The 21,554-nt window shown below is 43.5% G+C and overlaps 1 protein-coding gene across 7 annotated transcripts in view; it reads right to left on the reverse strand.

The window, feature by feature from the left end:
* The window catches only part of CCDC138 (coiled-coil domain containing 138), a 109,388-nt gene that overhangs the window by 85,708 nt on the left and 2,126 nt on the right, over positions 1-21,554 (reverse strand). For 4 of the 7 annotated variants that reach the window (XM_075852656.1, XM_075852657.1, XM_075852655.1 and 1 more), the window contains exons 2-3: positions 21,230-21,335; positions 8,693-8,825 (exon numbers count right to left, since the gene is read on the reverse strand). In XM_075852656.1, coding sequence (XP_075708771.1) covers positions 8,693-8,808 — 116 coding nt within the window. In that variant the 5' untranslated portion in view covers positions 8,809-8,825; positions 21,230-21,335. Of the gene's footprint in view, positions 1-8,692; positions 8,826-15,333; positions 15,396-19,162; positions 19,388-21,229; positions 21,336-21,554 lie in introns of those variants that run through there. The other 3 variants (XM_075852659.1, XM_075852660.1, XM_075852661.1) reach the window with 3 other exon arrangements.

Consider the following 21,554-nt stretch of genomic DNA (forward strand, 5'->3'; position numbering starts at 1 on the left):
GATTATATAAAAACAAAAAAAAAAAACAAAAAGAAAATCAGTCAAAATTATATATATTTATTTGCATTGTGCACAGAGAAATAAGTATTTGATCCCCTAAACCATTAAGAGTTCAGCCTCCTCCAGACCAGTTACACACTCCAAATCAACTTGGTGCCTGCATTAAAGACAGCTGTCTTACATGGTCACCTGTATAAAAGACTCCTGTCCACAGACTCAATTAATCAGTCTGACTCTAACCTCTACAACATGGGCAAGACCAAAGAGCTTTCTAAGGACGTCAGGGACAAGATCATAGACCTGCACAAGGCTGGAATGGGCTACAAAACCATAAGTAAGACGCTGGGTGAGAAGGAGACAACTGTTGGTGCAATAGTAAGAAAATGGAAGACATACAAAATGACTGTCAATCGACATCGATCTGGGGCTCCATGCAAAATCTCACCTCGTGGGGTATCCTTGATCCTGAGGAAGGTGAGAGCTCAGCCGAAAACTACACGGGGGGAACTTGTTAATGATCTCAAGGCAGCTGGGACCACAGTCACCAAGAAAACCATTGGTAACACATTACGCCGTAATGGATTAAAATCCTGCAGTGCCCGCAAGGTCCCCCTGCTCAAGAAGGCACATGTACAGGCCCGTCTGAAGTTTGCAAATGAACATCTGGAGGATTCTGAGAGTGATTGGGAGAAGGTGCTGTGGTCAGATGAGACTAAAATTTAGCTCTTTGGCATTAACCCAACTCGCCGTGTTTGGAGGAAGAGAAATGCTGCCTATGACCCAAAGAACACCGTCCCCACTGTCAAGCATGGAGGTGGAAACATTATGTTTTGGGGGTGTTTCTCTGCTAAGGGCACAGGACTACTTCACCGCATCAATGGGAGAATGGATGGAGCCATGTACCGTCAAATCCTGAGTGACAACCTCCTTCCCTCCACCAGGGCATTAAAAATGGCTCGTGGCTGGGTCTTCCAGCACGACAATGACCCGAAACATACAGCCAAGGCAACAAAGGAGTGGCTCAAAAAGAAGCACATTAAGGTCATGGAGTGGCCTAGCCACTCTCCAGACCTTAATCCCATCGAAAACTTATGGAGGGAGCTGAAGATCCGAGTTGCCAAGCGACAGCATCGAAATCTTAATGATTTACAGATGATCTGCAAAGAGGAGTGGGCCAAAATTCCATCTAACTTGTGTGCAAACCTCATCATCAACTACAAAAAACGTCTGACCGCTGTGCTTGCCAACAAGGGTTTTGCCACCAAGTATTAAGTCTTGCTTGCCAAAGGGATCAAATACTTATTTCTCTGTGCACAATGCAAATAAATATATATAATTTTGACAATGTGATTTTCTGTTTTTGTTTTTTTTAATATAATCTATCTCTCACTGGTAAAATTAACCTAGCCTAAAAATTCTAGACTGTTCATGTCTTTGACAGTGGGCAAACTTACAAAATCAGCAAGGGATCAAATACTTATTTCCTTCACTGTATATCTATATGCTCTTATGTATAGGTAATACCTTTGACCTTCAAACATCTGGTTTCCAAAGTACCATGACTTTTTTACTTCTACGTTTATTGTGGCTCTAATTTCTTTTAAGGGGTTATGTGGGGACCAAAAAGTATTAATGTACTCACTGCAGTATACACTTGCTAATATACATTCCAGTCCCCCGTCATGCTGAGATTTTAATAGATTTTTTTTATAGCGCTGGCGGGGGAGGGGGGGGGACAGAAAGTCTAGTTGCACAGCCTTCCTTGATGATGACACGACTCTTTGTCACTCTAAGTACATGCAGTAGCACTACTGTACATGTACTGCTACTACATGTGCAGAGTACAGAGCGGGGCCGGTCACATGACAAAAAGTTGTGTCGTCATCAAGGAAGACTGTGCAACTAGACTTCCGGTCCCCCACCAGTGCTATAAAAATCGATTAAAATCTTATAATCAGTGCAACGGGGGACCGGAATTTATATTAGAGAGTGTACTCCCATACTGCGTGGAGTACACTGCTAATACTTTTGGGTCCCCACATAATCCATTTGGTCTTCATTTGAAAAACAAGGATTCTTAGACTGTAGAAGAATCTGAAACTATCGATATTTCTCCTTTACGAACGTCAGAATCACTACTACTAGCAAGATCCGAGGGCTGACTTCTGGGCTTCTCTGGTTTTTCCATTTGAAGTTCTTGGGATTCTTATATATAACTTCTCACCTCAGATTGCACAATTCCTTTTATGTACTGAATCAAAGGGGATTTCTCAGAGACTACTGATATAACAGTTTAGAGTTAGAACTTGGTAATATTTTCCTACGAATGTCACATTTTAGCTCCGTGCCATGCCACACATCATCCGCAGCCTACCGCAGTAACAGGTGCCCACATATGGGGAAAAAAAGACCCCAAGGGTCTGGACTTACCCCTGCAGCGTCTCATCAGGTCGCTCCTGCTCCACGAACGTTGGACGGCTATTTTCTCCGGCGACAGACCACACCGCTCCCTCAGCTCCAACGGTGGCCATCTTTAACAGCCTCGTGCCAGCAGACGGAGGAGATATCCTTGAGGGGGGGTGGCGCAGCTCTGCACTCACAGGGTAAGCTGCACAGCCCGATGGCTAGAATAAACCCTCCCGGCTCCCCTATACTGCCCTCGGCCCCGTCCTGTGATCAGCAGAGAGCTGGATCCCCTCTGAATGGGACGACAGCAGCCATGCCACGTGGGGCACACTCTCCTCAAGGGGACCCTGTACTCCGGCCGCTTGATCCACCAATGCCACAGTCCTCCTCACAAACGGCCCTTCAATTTTGGCCGGCACCTAAACCCCAAAGGTCCACAATCCAGCAGCCGGGGATGGGAGATGACCTGGGGGACACGCCATCCTTGACCCTTTATGCTCAGGCCCCTGTGTATGCCTCAGATTCAGACCTGGATGATCCTGTTTCACCACCGTCAGAAATGCCTCCTATGTGGAGGGAATGCTTTTCACAATTGCCCACTAAAGAGGACTTTAAGAGTATGATACAGGAGGTGAAGGAAGCTTTTCGCTCAGAATTGGCAGTGGTTTCTCAACATATACACCAAATTGCTACTAGGGTGGAGGCCCTGGAAGATGACCACGATGCCACTAGACGCCATGTTTCTGTGATACAATCCTCGGTGTCCTCTCAGCTGGCGTCCATTAGAGATATGCAACTGCATCTGGAGGATAACTATCCCTTGTCTCCATGGTTTCCTAACAAAGCAGGGCAATGCTAATTGTCCTGCTCTGCTTCCAACCGCATTCATGACCAGGGCTGTTGTTGTTACAGCCCTGGCTCATGATACATTATAGGTTTTATACATACATACATATATATATATATATATATATATATATATATATACACATATATGGACACTTCCCTTTACAACGTCCTCTTGACAATCACTAAACCTCATATCTTCCTTCCTACCCTTACTACTGTTCTCCGTCGGTATGGGCGGCTCTCAGGGTATAAAACCAATACATCTAAAACAGAAGCGCTCCCTCTCAATGTCCCTAGTCAGGAACTATCGCTACTTAAACATAACTACACTTATAACTGGAAGGAAACCTCCCTGACTTATCTGGGATTCCAGCTCACTCCCTCTTATACATCGGTATACAAGGCTAATTTCCCCTCTCTGTTTGTTGAACTACGTCGACTTATGGCCAGGTGGGATCCTCTCCCCATGTCATTTTTTGGACGCATAGCTGCGGTCAAAATGACCCTGCTCCTTAAACTACTGTACTTCTTTGAGACCCTGCCAGTGGCAGTACATATGAGGGAATTGCGGGCCATGCAGTCTTCCATCCTCAGGTTCATATGGCACTCCGGTAGACATAGAATCCCGAAATTGGTGTTATTGTCCGGTCGATCTGCAGGAAGGTTGTCTGTCCCTGATGTGGTGAAATACTACTGGGCGGCCCACCTCCGCCGCTTACCATGTTGGGTGTCCTTACGGGCATAAAATAAGTGGACTGAAATAGAGAAGCTATGGATGGCTCCGGTTCACCCAAACTCTTTGTTATGGGGCGACCCGCTGGTATTGCCGTCTTCCTCTCTGTTGGGTCCCATGCACTTTCAGCGAGAGGTGTGGGAAACCTGTAAAAAAAACGCTTTCATTTGGCGTCGGGTTGTCCGCCCTTGACCTCGGTACTCTACACTCCCACTCTTCCGGGCGGCACTGCCTCCCGAGTAGTCCGATTGTGGACGGGAATGGAGGTATTCCATCTGGTCGACATGGTTGATCCCCACACGCTAGAGCTCCACCCATTTTCATATTTCCAACGACATCATAACATCCCTTCTTCTACATTTTTCCACTATCTTCAGGTAAGACATTACATGCAACAAACTTTTGGATCCACGCGGGTCACTACACCTACAAATTTTGAAATGTTGTGTCGGCATGCTACCACCAAAGGGCTTATATCCTCTATTTATGCGATACTGCTATCCCCGGATGACTCCCCTCCGCCTGGGCATAGATATATGTTAAAATGGGAGATCCTGTTGAATAAACATATCCCTCTCTCGTTGTGGCAGATTATCTGGTCACAAGCAGCTAAAACTTCCATCTGCACTGCATATAAAGAAAATCAATACAAAATTCTGATGTTTTGGTACCATACCCCTGCCTTTCTGCATAGCTTCAATCCGGGTATTCCTTCAGATTGTTGGCGATGCAGAGATCAGAGAGGAGACCTGTTCCATATTTTTTGGAACTGCTCACTGGTCCAACAGTTTTGGCTGGAGGTTAGGAATTTGGCGATGGCAGTGTTAAAGCGAGATATTCCTCTAGACCCTCTTCATTATTTACTGAATGTCCCTGCTAGGTCCTTGGAGAAGCCACTAGCCCGACTATTTCGACACTTTCTCACCGCCGCTAAGACGTTGAAAGCTTGGAAATGGAGACAGACTACCCCTCCTTCTCACATCGACTTACTGACTAGAATTAGGGAAATTCGTACTATGGAGCATATGACGGCCTCTATTGACAAAGCGCTCGACCGGTTCAAAGTGGTGTGGGACCCGTGGGATCAGTATTGGTTACAGATATCTCAGGATTAGACCATAGATTGATCTCAGACTATCCCTTCCCCCCTTCTGCTCGGTGTCTTGTTTTGTCTGTTCGAATTTACTGCTATGTCAAATGGATTGTATGGCCTGCCCATGCGTCCTAATGTCGTGTATATTTTGAAAATTTTCAATAAAAATACAGTTGAAACCAAATGTCACATTTTGTTTTTAGCTGAGTAGCTTTCCAAGAGGCCTCTCTAGATACCAAAAACAAATACAAACAATGCAACAGGATCATAAAAAAACACCCTCCATCTCTCAAAAGGGGAGTACTGTATTGCCGTCGTAGCCAGGATTTGAATGTTCGCAGATTAGTCTTTCCTACTTTCTGCATAGTTGCAGAAGACAAGGAATACTCCTTTAGTTCAGAATGCTGCAGAACTCTTTTACTAGGAAGAAGTGGCTGCACCCAACCATTTAAAAAGAGTATTCTAATGGCCCGTATTAGGCACCTCCCAGGGTCCCTCCAGGCTAACTTGGTGTGCGCCGATGCTAATCAGCAGCACTTCCGGTGCGACACCCAGTCTTGGCACCGACATACATCCTATGTCAGTACTGCGACAAAACATTAGTTCGGCATATCCGGTGCCTGCCGCAGAGTACAAATGAGCGTCCTGCTTAGCTGCACCTACGGTCCAGGCTCAACGGGGATGACCCACCACACATGGCAGGAAAATAACTCAATCAGTGATCTCCAGAGAGCTAGGCATGTCCAGAAAGTCCAGCCACTGGGCAAGGGATGCAGCGCACTGGGACAAAAAAAAAGGAGGGCAAATCCAGATTTACATCAGCACTCCAGATGGACACCTATGCTGAGCAGGTAACCCCTATACCAAGGGGAATAGCCATTGGGGGGAGAGAGACCATGTAGCTCCAGTATGCGATCATTAGAGGAACCACATGTTCCTCAATACATCTCATGGATAGAAAAAAGGACTGAGGAAGATTTGGGTGATCCACCTTATTAAGTGATCTTAGAGGTTCATGTTTCCGGTCCGGAAGGGGGCAGTCACTTACTCACTGGTGACATGGGCGTGAAAGAGAAATAAAACAATTTAAAAATATATATATATTTTAAAAAAAAAGTACCCCCAAATAAAAACACATTTCTCTATACCCATATACTAGTCCTTCTCAATGAAGTAGAATATCATCAAAAAGTTAATTTATTTCAGTAATTAAATTCAAAAACTCATTATATAGATTCATTACAGTGTGATCTATTTCCAACTTTTTTTGTCTTTTAATGTTGATGATTATGGCTAACAGTTAATGAAAACCCTAAATTTAGTCTCTCAGAAAATTTGATTATATAAGCCCCATTTCAAAAATGATTTTTAATACTGAAATGTTGGCCTACTGAAAAGTATGTACAGTATATGCACTCAATACTTAGTCGGGGCTCCTTTTGCATGAATTACTGCATCAATGTGGTGTGGCATGGAGGCGATCAGCCTGTGGCACTGCTGAGGTGTTATAGAAGCCCAGGTTGCTTTGATAGCGGCCTTCAGCTCGTCTGCATTGTTGGGTCTGGTATCTCATCTTCCTCTTGACAATACCCCATAGATTCTCTATGGGGTTTAGGTCACTTGAGTTTGCTGGCCAATCAAGCACAGTGATACTGTGGTTATTAAACCAGGTATTGGTACTTTTGGCAGTGTGGGCAGGTGTCAAGTCCTGCTGGAAATGAAATCAGTATCTCCATAAAGCTTGTCAGCAGAGGGTAGAATGAAGTGCTCTAAAATTTCCTGGTAGACGACTGCACTGACTCTGCACTTGATAATTCACAGAGGACGAACACCAGCAGATGACATGGCTCCCTAAACCATCACTGACTGTGGAAACTTCACACTGGACCGCAAGCAACTTGGATTGACTCCTCTCCACTCTTCCTCCAGACTCTGGGACCGAGATTTCCAAATGAAATGCATAATTTACTTTCAACTGAAAACAGGACTTTGGATCACTGAGCAACAGACCAGACCTTTTTCTCCTTAGCCCAGGTAAGACGCTTCTGACGTCATTGTGTCAAGCCGCTCATGACCCAAAGGAATGCAACAGTTGTAGCCCATGTCCAGGATACGTCTGTGAGTGGCGGCTCTTGAAGCACTGACTCCAGCCGCAGTCCACTCCTTGTGAATCTCCCCAAGATTCTTGAATGGCCTTTTCTTGATATTCCTTTCAGGGCTGCGGTTATCCCTATTGCTTGTGCACCTTTTTCTGCCACACTTTTTCCTTCCTCTCAACTTTCCATTAATATGCTTGGATACAGCACTTTATGAATAGCCAGCTTCTTTAGCAATGTCCTTTTGGGCTTACCCTCCTTGTGGAGGGTGCCAATGACCGTCTTCTGGACAACTGTCAAGTCGGCAGTCTTCCCCATGATTGTGTCGCCTACTGAACCAGACTGTTGGACCATATAAAGGCTTAGGAAACCTTTGCAGGTGTTTTGTGTTGATTAGCTGATTAGTGTGACACCATAAGGCTACAATCTTGAAGTTTTAACCAATATTCAAATTTTCGGAGACTAAATTTGGGTTTTTTATTAACTGTTAGGCCTTATTCACACGAACGTATCCATTTTGCATGCGCAAAAGCTCAGTGTAGCATCTGTATATGGTGCGTGGCAGCGTGATTTTCGCGCAGCCGGCTTCATTATGACACTCTGTTTTTATGTTTACAAACATAAAAGCAGGAGGTGCTTTTCGGTTTTTCATTTTTTTTTTTTAATACTGTTGAGCGAATCACGCGCGGCACCCGGGAGTGCTTCCGTGTTCCGAGCGCGATTTGCATGCACCCATTGACTTTAATGGGTGCGTGCTGCGCGAAACATGGGCAAGTATAGGACATGTCGGGAGTTTTACGCAGCGGACATACGCTGCGTGAAAATCACGACCGGTCAGAACGGCCCCATTGACTTAAATAAGTCTGTGCGACGCACGTGATCTCCACGCGCGTCGCACGGACGTAATAGATGCTTGTGTGAATAATGCCTTAGCCATAATCATCAACATTAAAAGAAAAAAAAAGGCTGGAAATAGATCACTGTGTGTAAGGAATCTATATAATATAGGAGTTTCACTTTTTGAATTGAATTATTGAAATAAATTAACTTTTTGATGATCTAATTCATTGAGAAGGACTAGTAGACTAGCATAAATAATACAATTCTGGTTGCAGCATTGACCTGCCGACTGGATATTGTTTTACTACTGAGTTTAATGTATACATCATAAGCAGTAAGCTCTCCCCAGTGGTTGCTGCATGCTGCCAGATTATCTTTAATGCATTTAAAATGTGACTAAGTGATTTAGTTTATGGAAAGTACAGGTAAAGCCTCATGCACATTGCCATGACCATAATCATGGCCCGCGTTTGCTTTCACGGCTATACGGAAAGCGATACGGAAAGGTGTCCGTGGCCAACAGAACTGAATGGGTCCGCAATTACAGAGATTTTTTACAGTCGTGTGCATTGGGCCCAAAAGAGCACCACCCAAATTACACAGGAGTTGGTAAATGTCATAAGTATAAGTTGTTGCCATAGAAAACCTGGTAAGACAAATATTTATTTGGTTTACCTATTGGAATCACGAATCCTCCTTAGTAAATCCCGGAGTGCTTTGTTATAATGCCTCTTCTCAATGAGGGTTACAGATTGCGATGCTGGTTGTAAAGACATCCTAGAGTCGGCCATCTAAATATTCAGATGAACTGTTAAAAATAAACATTAAGAAAATAAGGAATATACATAGTGCACTTCAAGCAAAATTAAAATACAGTGCGGAAGATATATCAATCCCTGAGTTCTGCAGGTGGAAAACTTTAATAAGTCGGCTCCACTTTATGCAAATGAAAGTACTCAACCTCGTGGCCAAAACATAAATGGTAGCGTGCTTCAGTGAAACACATGAAAAATTATTGTAAAAATTAAACATACCGTATATATCGGCGTACAAGACGACTTTTTACACCCTTAAAAAAATGTCAAAAGTGTGGGGTCGTCTTATATGCCGGATATTGTCTACATTAGGGATGCACGTTGCAGCCGCACGGCTCAGTATAGTGACACATGAATGTATGGGAGCGCGGCTGCGGCTGTGTAATTCAGCCACAGCCCCGCTCCTGAGTCATGATAAGTTCGCGGGGTCAGGATGATGCAATGCGGCCAGCGCTGCACTAATGAGCGGCGGCACTGGAGACAGAACATGGCGGGCGCGCTACAAAACACCCCCATGTTGTGTCTTCAGTGCCTGAACTGCCGCTCATTAGTGCAGCGCCGGCCGCATCACCTCATGCTGACCGCGCGCGCACTTCCTGTCAGGAGTGGGGCAATGGCTGTATTACACAGCCGCAGCCCCGCTCTATAACGGCGGAGATCAGAGAAACCTCTCATCTCCGCCGTTATTCCCCTGAATGCTGCGATCACAGCTGACTGCAGCATTCAGGGGAAAGTGAGAAGGGGGGATGCCCCTGGATCGCGTCACAGGGAATTCCTGTGACGCGATTGAGGGCCATACCATATATGGGCAGACAGCCCAGGGTCTATTGACGGACCCCAGGGCTGTCTTACCATATTTCATGTTGTTAGGACATACCCAAGTATGTCCTAACAACTGCCTGTGTATTATCCGTCCACAGGTTAATGTACTGGCACATATCTGATATATGTCAGTACATTAAAGTTTAAAAATAAAGTAAAAACAAAGTATTGTTAAATTTTAAAAAAAATACACCTTCACCTTTTTTACAATAAACATTAAAATAAAAAAATGAAATAAACACGGCTTTCATTCACTTATTAATGTGAGGCATGAGGTGCGATGAATTTACCCTCCATGTTCCTCACATTAATAGTAATTAACCCCATCATGTACCTCGCACATTAACCCAATATGACTGAGAAACATGATGGGATTAATTACTATTAATGTGAGGCGCGTTCAAAATTCATCACACGTCGCGCCTCACATCAGAAAACGGAAGAATTTTTTTTTTATTACTGTTGGCAAAAGTATCGAAATTGGTATCGAAATCGCAATACTAAACGAAGTATCGGTATCGAAGTCCAAATTCTGGTATCGTGACATCCCTAGTCTACATATTGTCTACACACAGGTTGTGTGTTACCTTGTGAGCCTGCAGTCCGGTACACAGGCTCCCGGGATGCACGGAATCCGCCACGGATCTGAGGGAAGCCGGTATTAGCCGCCAGGGAACATCTCTGTAAGATGCTCTGGCCCGCCCTTTCCTCTCATTCCCTGCCTCTCAGATCTCGCGCGATGAAGCAGCCTATCTGCGCATGCGCGAGTTCAAAGAGACAGAGTCCTGGGTCCTGCCGCCGATGGCCATAGTGAAGCGCTCCTGCACGAAATGGTGAGTATATCTTAAATTCTATATTTTAAGGGTAAAAGTTGGGGGTCGTCTTATACGCCCAGTCGTCTTATACGCCGACATATACGGTATTTTTTTAATACAACTATGATAGAAAATAGCATTTTGCACTGCTTAATCTCCCCCAAAAGCTTGGTAAAGATAAAATAAGCAAACCAGGTCACTATCAAAAATCTGAAATGATAGTTCAGCCATTGCCAATCTTCCTGTGTATATGAACTACTTCTTTGAGTAAACTGCCACAACAGACAATTACATTACGGTTAAAGGAAAATTATGAAAACCTATACAAACAATAAAGCTGCTACTTATGTTTGTTAAAGGGTCTTTCTGCTTTGGACAGTCCTTTTTTTGTGGGAAGGCGTCCCTAAAATGAGCCTTTAACAGGGTTTCTCACTACTAGGACCCCCAGCAAGCAGCTGTAATCTGTGGGCAGCAAGTATTCAATTCCCCTGAAATGAAGCATTATATAGTTCTCATTGAAACCAAAACTTCTGTCCATGTAATGCACAGATGTGCTGGGCCCTCCAGAGAGAATTACTCTTTTTGTACCTTAAACTGAGGGCAAGTCTAGTTCAGTTACCATAAAATATTTAGGGGCCCTGTCAAGTTTTCATTTTTTTGAGGTGTGCTTTAATCTCTCACAAGTGAAGATTTTGCGTGGTTCTGTAGGTGATGACTTTTATACAGATAGTTATTCATGTTATCATAAATGCAGAAATTGCTGCATAACTAGGCTCACCCAGATATCCAGGGCAAGTTCAACTTCTAGGAGTGCAAATCTTTGATCTAAGACCAAAAATAAATAAATTAATTCAAAAACTAGAACTGGTGTTTTGAGCCCCTTATTCTTCCTCACTGCATTCCCACCCCCCTCTATTCAATGTCTATGGCATTATCAAAAACAGCCAGAGCACTATACTCTGGAGCAGCACCGCGCATGATCGTCCACCGCTCTATTCAAGGCTCTCGTTACTTCGTTCTTGCAGTGAAAGGGAACGGGGGTCTTTGGATTCTAGTGATCAGTGGTAGTCCTAGTGGTGGGGCCCCTAGCAAATAGGCACTTATCACCTATTCTGTAGATAGATTATAAATGTCTATTCTGGGAATACCGCTCATATATATTTATCTTCATAGCGGACAGAGTTGTGTTTTCTGATACAGAGCTCCAAAGCTCCTGAATAAACATGGGATTAAAACCTTTCGCTGCCACGGCAAAGTTCATATATACCACTAGCATCTACATCAACAAGAGCTTGTGCTCTGAAAAACGCTGAAACAGAGGCCATGCAATATTTGACCATCACCCACAAATTAGGGAGGCACAATGCATTGAAATGTCAAGCCCATTTCGATGCTGTGCAGAGGAAAACAGTTCTTAATCGTCAATTTATGTATTTTGATACGAAGCCATGCGGCTGCGCAGCTTAGTATTGTGATAAATGGAGAACATGGCGTGCGCGCACTGTACAGCGCCCGCAATGTTCTCTTCCTTCAGTGACAGCCCCCACTCATCATTAGCGCTGGCCGCGTAACATTAGGAGGGAGGAACGCTTCTCCCGCCTTTCTCTACTGCCACCAATGATAATCTGAGTATTTGAGAAGGGAGAGTGAGGGGAATTTTGCGAGTGGCAGAGGGTTCCTGATGACGTGGCTGTGTCACTTGTGCCACTAGTGAGTTGAGGAACATTGGGGTTAAAGTTGCCCACATTAACCCCAATGTTGCCATTATGTGAGGGAAATGATGAATTTATTATTAATGTGAGGCACATGGTGTTATGAATTTAGTACCTGTATGTGCTTCACAATAATAGTAATCAACCCCATCATGTACCTCACACATTAACCCAATGTTGTCCATTAGGACTGTGCGACGTACTTGATGGGATCTCCTACTATAATGGGCTACATTGGGTTAATCCGTGAGGGAAATGATGGTGATTAATTACTATTAGGCCTTATTCACATGGCTGTGTTTGATACGTTATTTACGAGTCGTATGTCGTCCGCATTTCCTTGACCGAACACAGTTCAGAAAGCCAGGATCCTAGCATCAGTTATCTATGATGCTAGGAGTCGCTGCGTCCCTTGATTACAGTACAGTATTCCCACGAGGACACAGGGGATCCTAGCATTATAGATATCTGGTGCTAGGAGCCCGGCTTTCTGAACTGTGTTCGGTCAAGGAAATGCAGGCCACATACGGTACGTATATTACGGACCAAACACAGCCATGTGAATAAGGCCTAACATTAATTAACCTCATCTCCCTCACAGATTAACACAATGTTGCCCATTATAATTATAGTAAGTGATCCCATCAAGTACCTTTGCTCAGTCATAATGGCAACATTGGGTTAATGTGTGAGGGACATGATAGGGTTAATTACAATTAATGCGAGGTTCAAAATTGATAACACCATGTGCCTCACATCAGAAAACAGGACATTTTTGTGGGATTTTTATTGTTGGCAAAGTAACTTTTTGGTATCAAGTATCGCAATATTACTCTAAGTATCAAAGTTCAAATTCTGGTATCGAGAGAACCCTACCACAAAAGTGTTACAAAAAAAAAAAGTAAAAAAAATTATAGCTACTATAGTACCAAAATATGGTTCTTAGAACGCACAGCGTACGGTTTATTGAAATATAATTGAATAATTTCTATACACAACTAACTTCATACAACTTTGCATCATCGATTCTCAGCTAAATTTGCATGAAAATTCAACTTTGCAACTAAACTGCATACCCAAGCAAACTCCTTAGGCCTCGTGCACACTTCCAACACCATTTTCACGGCCGTTTTTGACTGATCCGTGTGCACTCCGTGTTTCCGTTTCCGAGTGCCGAGCATGGTACTGTCCAGGGTGCTGAAAGAGCATGGTTTTTCAGCGCTAGTCACTGTACAGGGTGCTGAAAGAGTTAATGGGCTGCACTGATCGGCGGTAACTCTTTCAGCACCCTGGACAGTACCATGCGCGGCGCTCAGAAAATACAATTTTAATGAAATAAAAAATTAAAAAATAAGTTCATACTTACTTTCCTCCTGTCCGGCCTCCAGGGATAACGTTTCATCCTATGTCACCGCTGCAGCCAATCACAGGCTGTAGTGGCGGTCAGGCACGAAAGGATGACATCAGAAGGCCGGCCACCAGGGAGGACGCTTCATCCCACGTGACCGCCTCTGCAGCCAATCACAGGCTGCCGCGTCATACAGGAAGGTCGGACTGGAGGAAGAAGAGGGACTCGTCACCAAGACAACGACCGGGTACGTATGAACTGCTTTTTATTTTATTTTTAATCTGCAGCCTCTTTTCCCTATCAGTGATTGATAGAGACAAGTGGCTGCCGATTAGTGTAATATTTCTGTTATGTACTTCTGCCCGCCCGGCCGTTGCTAGGCAATGGCTCCGTTACACACGGGCGGCACACGGATGCCTTCCGTGTGCCTTCAGTTTTTTTGACGGCCCCATTGACTTGCATGGGCCTCACGGTCACGGAATCTCGGAAAAAAGTAGGACATGCTCTACTTTGGATCGGAACAGAGCAACGGGACCGTCAAAAAAAGTGAAGTGTGCATAGCCCCATTGAAATGAATGGGTCAGGGTGCTAGCCGTCAGAAAAACGGCTAGCACCCTGAAGAAAAAGACTGAAGTGGGCATGAGGCTTTAAGCAAACAAAACTGTACAGGTGCAAATGTTTAAGAAACGCCAAAACTGCAGAAATGGTCCAGAGTTTTAAATGCAAATCAAATCGGGGATTATATAGGTTTATATTTTTCCATCCCCCTATACAAAGTCTAAGGCCATACCGTAAGTCACGTGGAAAAGTTTTTTCCTGCAATTTTTTATAAAATTGTGTTAAAATCCCACCATTTAGAAGAGATTCTGTGAAAATCGCCGGAAAAAAAGCGCAAATGGACTATAGCCTAACACTAATCAATACTTGCAGATCCCTAAGCCTAATCGAATGCGTTAACTAATACGATATATATTTTTTTCATTAGTTGGAAATTATCCTTTATGGTGATCGTAAGAGGGTGAAAACGTGTTTTCGGACTGACTAAAAATCAAACCATCAGAAATGTACTAGAGATTCTTCTCCAGTGATAATCATTATCATGTTGACTGTAGTATATAACAGGTATCGCTAGAATAGCAGTCAGCAAATTTTTTTCATGAAGATCGGGTATGGACAGGATAGGGTCAGTGGAAAAAGTAGAAACTTTATTGATGCTGGTGTGTACGTGTGGTGCGAGTGCTTGGTGCAACTTATTTGATGCAGCGATCAAGACGCTGGTAAATGCTCGAGTCGTGGGGTCTTCTTCTCATGCCTTTTCTGGAGACAAACAAAAAAAACATATCTGACAATAAGAGAGCAAGTATGCTCTACGAATGGTAAGGGGGATGATAACATTAACGAAAGTCCATGTTACCGCTCCCGCTGGGGTCATCTACAGTCATACAAGTACAGGAGAAGGCTCACAGATTCTCCTCCTCCCCCTGCTTTTCCTCCACTGGCAAGAAAAACGGCGACAACAGCTGCTCTCTGGGGGTGCACGAAGACATCTTTATGAAAAGGAGTTGTCTTCATGAGACAAACCCTTTTAATGGCAACTATCATTTCAACAAACTTTGCATAAATCAATAGAAAAAAAACAATATAAGAAACTTTGTTATTCATCTTATTAGAGAACAATGACTTTCTCCACTTACGAGCCACTTCTCCTCCCCTGCCTTGAGAGAGAAAACAGATTACCTGCTCATGGAGGGATCAGGCTACATGTTACTTAGAAGAAATCTTGGGGAGGGTTCCTCCAGCTCACCTTATCGTAGATATGTGGAATCGCGCACGGGTCCTCGTGTCGGCACACGAATGGATACAAGGAGAGGCAAAGAAATGGATCCAGCGCTGTGTCTTTTTGTCTTTTAAAATAGGAAACTTATTTCCAAGTTTTATTAGTTAATGAAAAAATAAAAACGATAGTGATACAGATAGATATTCCCAAAGCAATGGAGAGATTGTGGCAAGCCACATCATGCAAGATTTCAGCATGCAACGTGGCATCAACTATGTTTCTCATAATTAATATAATTAAAATGTATTCCTAAAAAACCCTCCTACCAAATTGATAAATTTTTTAATCTTTCTATTTTTTATTCTTATATTACACATATTCTCATTCAGTCTTTTATTAGCTAAACATTTTTTCAAATCGATCGGCAACAAATAGGCATACAATGTTCATTTCATTCCCCTACAGACATCGCAATCATTATGTATATTTTTGTCACACGGACAGTTATATCTCCATGGATTTATGTGATAATCCTGTAGGGAATTGACAATTCAAGGAAAGAGCCCGTGAGATTATATCTACCTGCCCACTGTCATCCTGTTGAGCAGGAAATGATTTGCGTTCCAGGGTATCCCCGGGAGTCTCCAATTTTGACACGCAATTAACTGTTGCTAAAAATAGACTGGCTATAAATCCTCAGACTGACAATGAGATAGATTAGAAGCCATGACTAAGGACGCAGTAGGCGTCAGAAACGCGTAGGCACCGCTCACACTGCCACAATCTCTCCATTGCTTTGGGAATATCTATCTGTATCACTATCGTTTTTATTTTTTCATTAACTAATAAAACTTGGAAATAAGTTTCCTATTTTAAAAGACAAAAAGACACAGCGCTGGATCCATTTCTTTGCCTCTCCTTACATGTTACTTATATACAGTGAAGGAAATAAGTATTTGATCCCTTGCTGATTTTGTAAGTTTGCCCACTGTCAAAGACATGAACAGTCTAGAATTTTTAGGCTAGGTTAATTTTACCAGTGAGAGATAGATTACATATATATAAAAAAAAAAAAAAAGAAAATCACATAGTCAAAATTATACATATTTATTTGCATTGTGCACAGAGAAATAAGTATTTGATCCCCTACCAACCATTAAGAGTTCAGCCTACTCCAGACCAGTTACACGCTCCAAATCAACTTGGTGCCTGCATTAAAGACAGCTGTCTTACATGGTCACCTGTATAAAAGACTCCTGTCCACAGACTCAATGAATCAGTCTGACTCTAACCTCTACAACATGGGCAAGACCAAAAGAGCTTTCTAAGGATGTCAGGGACAAGATCATAGACCTGCACAAGGCTGGAATGGGCTACAAAACCATAAGTAAGACGCTGGGTGAGAAGGAGACAACTGTTGGTGCAATAGTAAGAAAATGGAAGACATACAAAATGACTGTCAATCGACATCGATCTGGGGCTCCATGCAAAATCTCACCTCGTGGGGTATCCTTGATCCTGAGGAAGGTGAGAGCTCAGCCGAAAACTACACGGGGGGAACTTGTTAATGATCTCAAGGCAGCTGGGACCACAGTCACCAAGAAAACCATTGGTAACACATTACGCCATAATGGATTAAAATCCTGCAGTGCCCGCAAGGTCCCCCTGCTCAAGAAGGCACATGTACAGGCCCGTCTGAAGTTTGCAAATGAACATCTGGATGATTCTGAGAGTGATTGGGAGAAGGCGCTGTGGTCAGATGAGACTAAAATTGAGCTCTTTGGCATTAACTCAACTTGCCGTTTTTGGAGGAAGAGAAATGCTGCCTATGACCCAAAGAACACCGTCCCCACTGTCAAGCATGGAGGTGGAAACATTATGTTTCAGGGGTGTTTCTCTGCTAAGGGCACAGGACTACTTCACCGCATCAATGGGAGAATGGATGGAGCCATGTACCGTCAAATCCTGAGTGACAACCTCCTTCCCTCCACCAGGACATTAAAAATGGCTCGTGGCTGGGTCTTCCAGCACGACAATGACCCGAAACATACAGCCAAGTCAACAAAGGAGTGGCTCAAAAAGAAGCACATTAAGGTCATGGAGTGGCCTAGCCAGTCTCCAGACCTTAATCCCATCGAAAACTTATGGAGGGAGCTGAAGATCCGAGTTGCCAAGCGACAGCCTCGAAATCTTAATGATTTACAGATGATCTGCAAAGAGGAGTGGGCCAAAATTCCATCTAACATGTGTGCAAACCTCATCATCAACTACAAAAAACGTCTGACTGCTGTGCTTGCCAACAAGGGTTTTGCCACCAAGTATTAAGTCTTGTTTGCCAAAGGGATCAAATACTTATTTCTCTGTGCAAAATGCAAATAAATATATATAATTTTGACAATGTGATTTTCTGTTTTTTTTTAAATATAATCTATCTCTCACTGGTAAAATTAACCTAGCCTAAAAATTCTGGACTGTTCATGTCTTTGACAGTGGGCAAACTTACAAAATCAGCAAGGGATCAAATACTTATTTCCTTCACTGTAAGTCTTTGGAGATGGGAGGGAGCTGCTGGAATGAGACAGGCAGAAACACAACTTTTAGTAAGTGTTTTACGGTCTCACGCCAGTAATGGATTCACAGCTACACTACTCATAACTCCTGCATAATGTCCTCAATGCTGCTGCTGCTGCTGCTGCTCTTGAGGGTGTGATACAGAGAAATAGGAGAGCAGGATATTCTCTGTGTGCAGTGAATGGGAGACATCATAGCAGCTAGTCTCCACCTCCTCTGAACCGGAGCACAGGCAAAACCGACAATTAGAGATAAAGCATACAAAGAGAAAACTGGTGAATAACGTCATATAATGCCCAGAAATAGCGTTATTCTTCAAGTACACACACGACATCTTATTCTAAAAAGTCACCTAAAACAACAGGCATGCTTTAAAGGAACAGTGTCATCACAAATTATTTTTTTATATGTTAAAGATGTTAGTGCTTTATTAAAAACGTTTATATTCATTTGTGTGTTTGTGTTTTACTTTTTCTTATTTTTACACTTTTTCTTCCCTATGGGGGCTGCCATTTTTTGTTCCATTTCTGTCTGTGTCGATTAACGACACATACAGACATGGAATACGGCAGCCACAGTCCCATAGGGACTGCGAACGGCTCCCGTCCCATTGACTTCAGTGTACGGCGTCTGTGTGGGAACTGCGCATGCGCCGCTCCCACACAGTCCAATTCGAAATTGGCGCCGTCCGGCGCCATTTTCCTGTGGACCGGAAGTCGCGGCCGGACAGTAATATTACTACTTCCGGTCGCGGCTTCCGGATTTGTGCACTTGGACCAGCGGCAGCAAACGGAGCGGACGGGCCGGAGGGAGCCGCGGCGGCAGGAGCAGGTAAGAGATTTCAATGTATGTTCGTGTTTGTGTGTGTTTACTACTGTATGTAAACCTACTACACTGTGTGTTAGCTCAAAAAATGGCGACACACAGTGTAGGAGGTTACACCGTTCAAACCCCTCGTTTATCCCGGCACTAGCCAGGATAAAGGAGGGGGGGATGCTGAGAGCTCACTAGAGCGAGGGCTTTTAACCCAATGTTGCAATGCTGCAATTTTGGGAATAGCTCCATCTAGTGACCAAAAATGGGTAGTATTATAAATTAGAATTAATTTATAATATTTCCTGACTCGTGAAAAAAATAAAAAAAATTTGAACAATGTTTAATCACCCACACACTAAATGTTTAATTTAAAAAAAAACAACATGTTTTTCTGGCAACACATTCCCTTTAAAGCATACCTGAGTTTTCATTTAAAAATTTAGGAAACGTTGCCTCCTATTGCCCCTACCTTATATAAGCATTTTTTTCTCAATTCAGCCTTTTTGACCCATTTTCTACCCTTTTTTCTTTTCCCACGAGAATCTCTGTTCGCTCTGGAGCTGGGGGCATTCATCAAGTATGCAAAATGCTCTCCTTCTAATCCACTCCAGCGTGAGCGCGCACGATCATTCACCAATAGCAGGGGTTTACTGTTGAAATTACAGCCCCACCGCGCTAGCTACAGTTTGTGGCGCTACAGAGGAGTCAGTAATTTCAAGAACAAGCGTGCACAAGTCAAATGGTTAGTAAAAGCGTTATTTACATGTTCTAATAAAATCATCCATCTCGAAAAAACCCTTAGGCCACATTTAGGTCTTCAGTTGGAGGTATACGTTGGTAAGACTTCTGCTGTATACCTCCGACGAAAGGCCAAAACGTATGCGACAGTATGACATACAGTGGGATATGTTGCCTGGGGACTGGCCCTGGGAAAACTCTTGAAGTTACTTATTCATATATGGACAGTGACATCAGCTTTCCCAGGGCCGGAGTACAGGGGCAGAGTATCTACTAGCAGTCTGCTGGGGACTCCTACACGGAGGAAGCTCCAGACATCACAGTCCATATATGGACAGTGATGTCAGGAGCATTGTTCGAATCCCCTAGCAGTGCCCTGCGAAAGCTCCTGATGTCACGGTCCATATATAGACAGTGACGTCAAGGGCTCCCTCCAGGAGCAGAATCGCTGGCCAGAATGTTGCCGTTGCTCTGGCCAGGGATTCTGGTATTAAGAAGCCCCTAACGTCACTGTCCACATTTGGTCAGTGATGTCAGGGTCTCACTGCAGGAGCGGAATCCCCAGATAGAGCACCTGCTAACGCTCGGCCCAGGTCTCCGGGAAAAGCGCTAGTACATGCACATCCCCGGGACTCTGGCCCTAAGAAAACGCCTGACGTCAATATCCACATATTTATTGTTAGTGGTACCATTTTGGGGTACGCTTTTTATGGTATTTTTTGGAAGGCGGGAGGAACAGAAAACGTAAATTCTGGCATGGTTTTTAAATTTTATTCTTTATGGCGTTCAACGGGGCTTAAATAACGTAATGGTTTTATAGTTCGGATCGCGGTGACACCAATTACATGTAGCTATTTACATTTTTTTTGGAGGAGTATAATGGTGTATCGGCATCTGCCAGACGCTCGATACACCATTATACTCCTCCAAAACTTCATGCAGCGATTGTGAGAAAGGCCTTGGTTGGGCCGAAACGTTATAAACGCCTATCGCTTGCATTAAATAAATTCTGTTCTGTAAAATACCATTTGGAATGAATGAAAATAAATAATTCTTCCTTGAAAATCAATACAGTCGAGTGTCCTTGGAGTGCTTTTGGGTTTATTCTATACACCCTTTATAAATACAACGGACTCATTACTAGGAGTACTCCATATTATTTATTGGGCCTTATTAGCCAAACGGTACAATAATGTTTTGTGTCATTTGGGCTAATAGGAGGGTAGACCTGTTCCCATACTATGCTGCCCTTAAACAGAGCAGCATTGTGTTAAGACAAATCTGCTTTAAACTCCTGCAGATATAGAAGCTTTCCTTAGGAAATAATTCCTGTATCATGACTAAGGCTTCGTTCACATCTGCGTCAGGGCTCCGTTCCAACGTTCCGTCAGAACGGAGCCCTGACTGGCAGAAACGGAAACCATAGGTTTCTGTTTCCATCACCATTGATTTCAATGAGTACGCTATTGATTCCATCAAAACGACGGAACCCTTGCACAACGGAGACAAACGGAAACCATTGGCACCGGATCCGTCACCATTGAAATCAATGGTGATGGAAACCTATGGTTTCCGTTTGTGTCAGTCAGGGCTCCATTCTGACGGAAAGCTCCGACGGAACAGAGCCCTGATGCAGATGTGAACGAAGCATAAAACTCAATCTTCTAAAATTTTACATATAATATTGTAGAATTGTTTTATCATAAATAATTCCATGTTATTACTGACATTTCAATTAAGGACCCAGACTGGTTCCATACAAATTTAACAGAGGCACTGTTCCAGCTTCTTTACTCACGGTTATGTAGACTGGCTTCTCGAGGCAACTCCCTCTATATGGTGTACTGATCGCCGGGGAACTTGCTGCTGGAACCCCCAAAGTCAGCTCTAAACATAGAGGGAAGCTGCAGGAGAAATGTAGCATTATATTGTGCTTATTAAAGTCATGTAATAATACTGCAGAGGGGGAGGCACGCAGTCATTTGTCAGTAGTAGCAAGGGTGCGCCTTATTCAAAAATCACAAATGCTTTATTTATGAAGCCCCTACATGTTGCTGTCAGAAGTGAAGAAAGGCCTCCCTGTGCAACGGATTCACACATGGCGTACAAATCACACCGTGGAA

This window comes from Rhinoderma darwinii, chromosome 2 (assembly GCF_050947455.1).
Source record: "Rhinoderma darwinii isolate aRhiDar2 chromosome 2, aRhiDar2.hap1, whole genome shotgun sequence".
In the NCBI taxonomy this organism is placed as follows: Eukaryota; Metazoa; Chordata; class Amphibia; order Anura; family Rhinodermatidae; genus Rhinoderma; species Rhinoderma darwinii.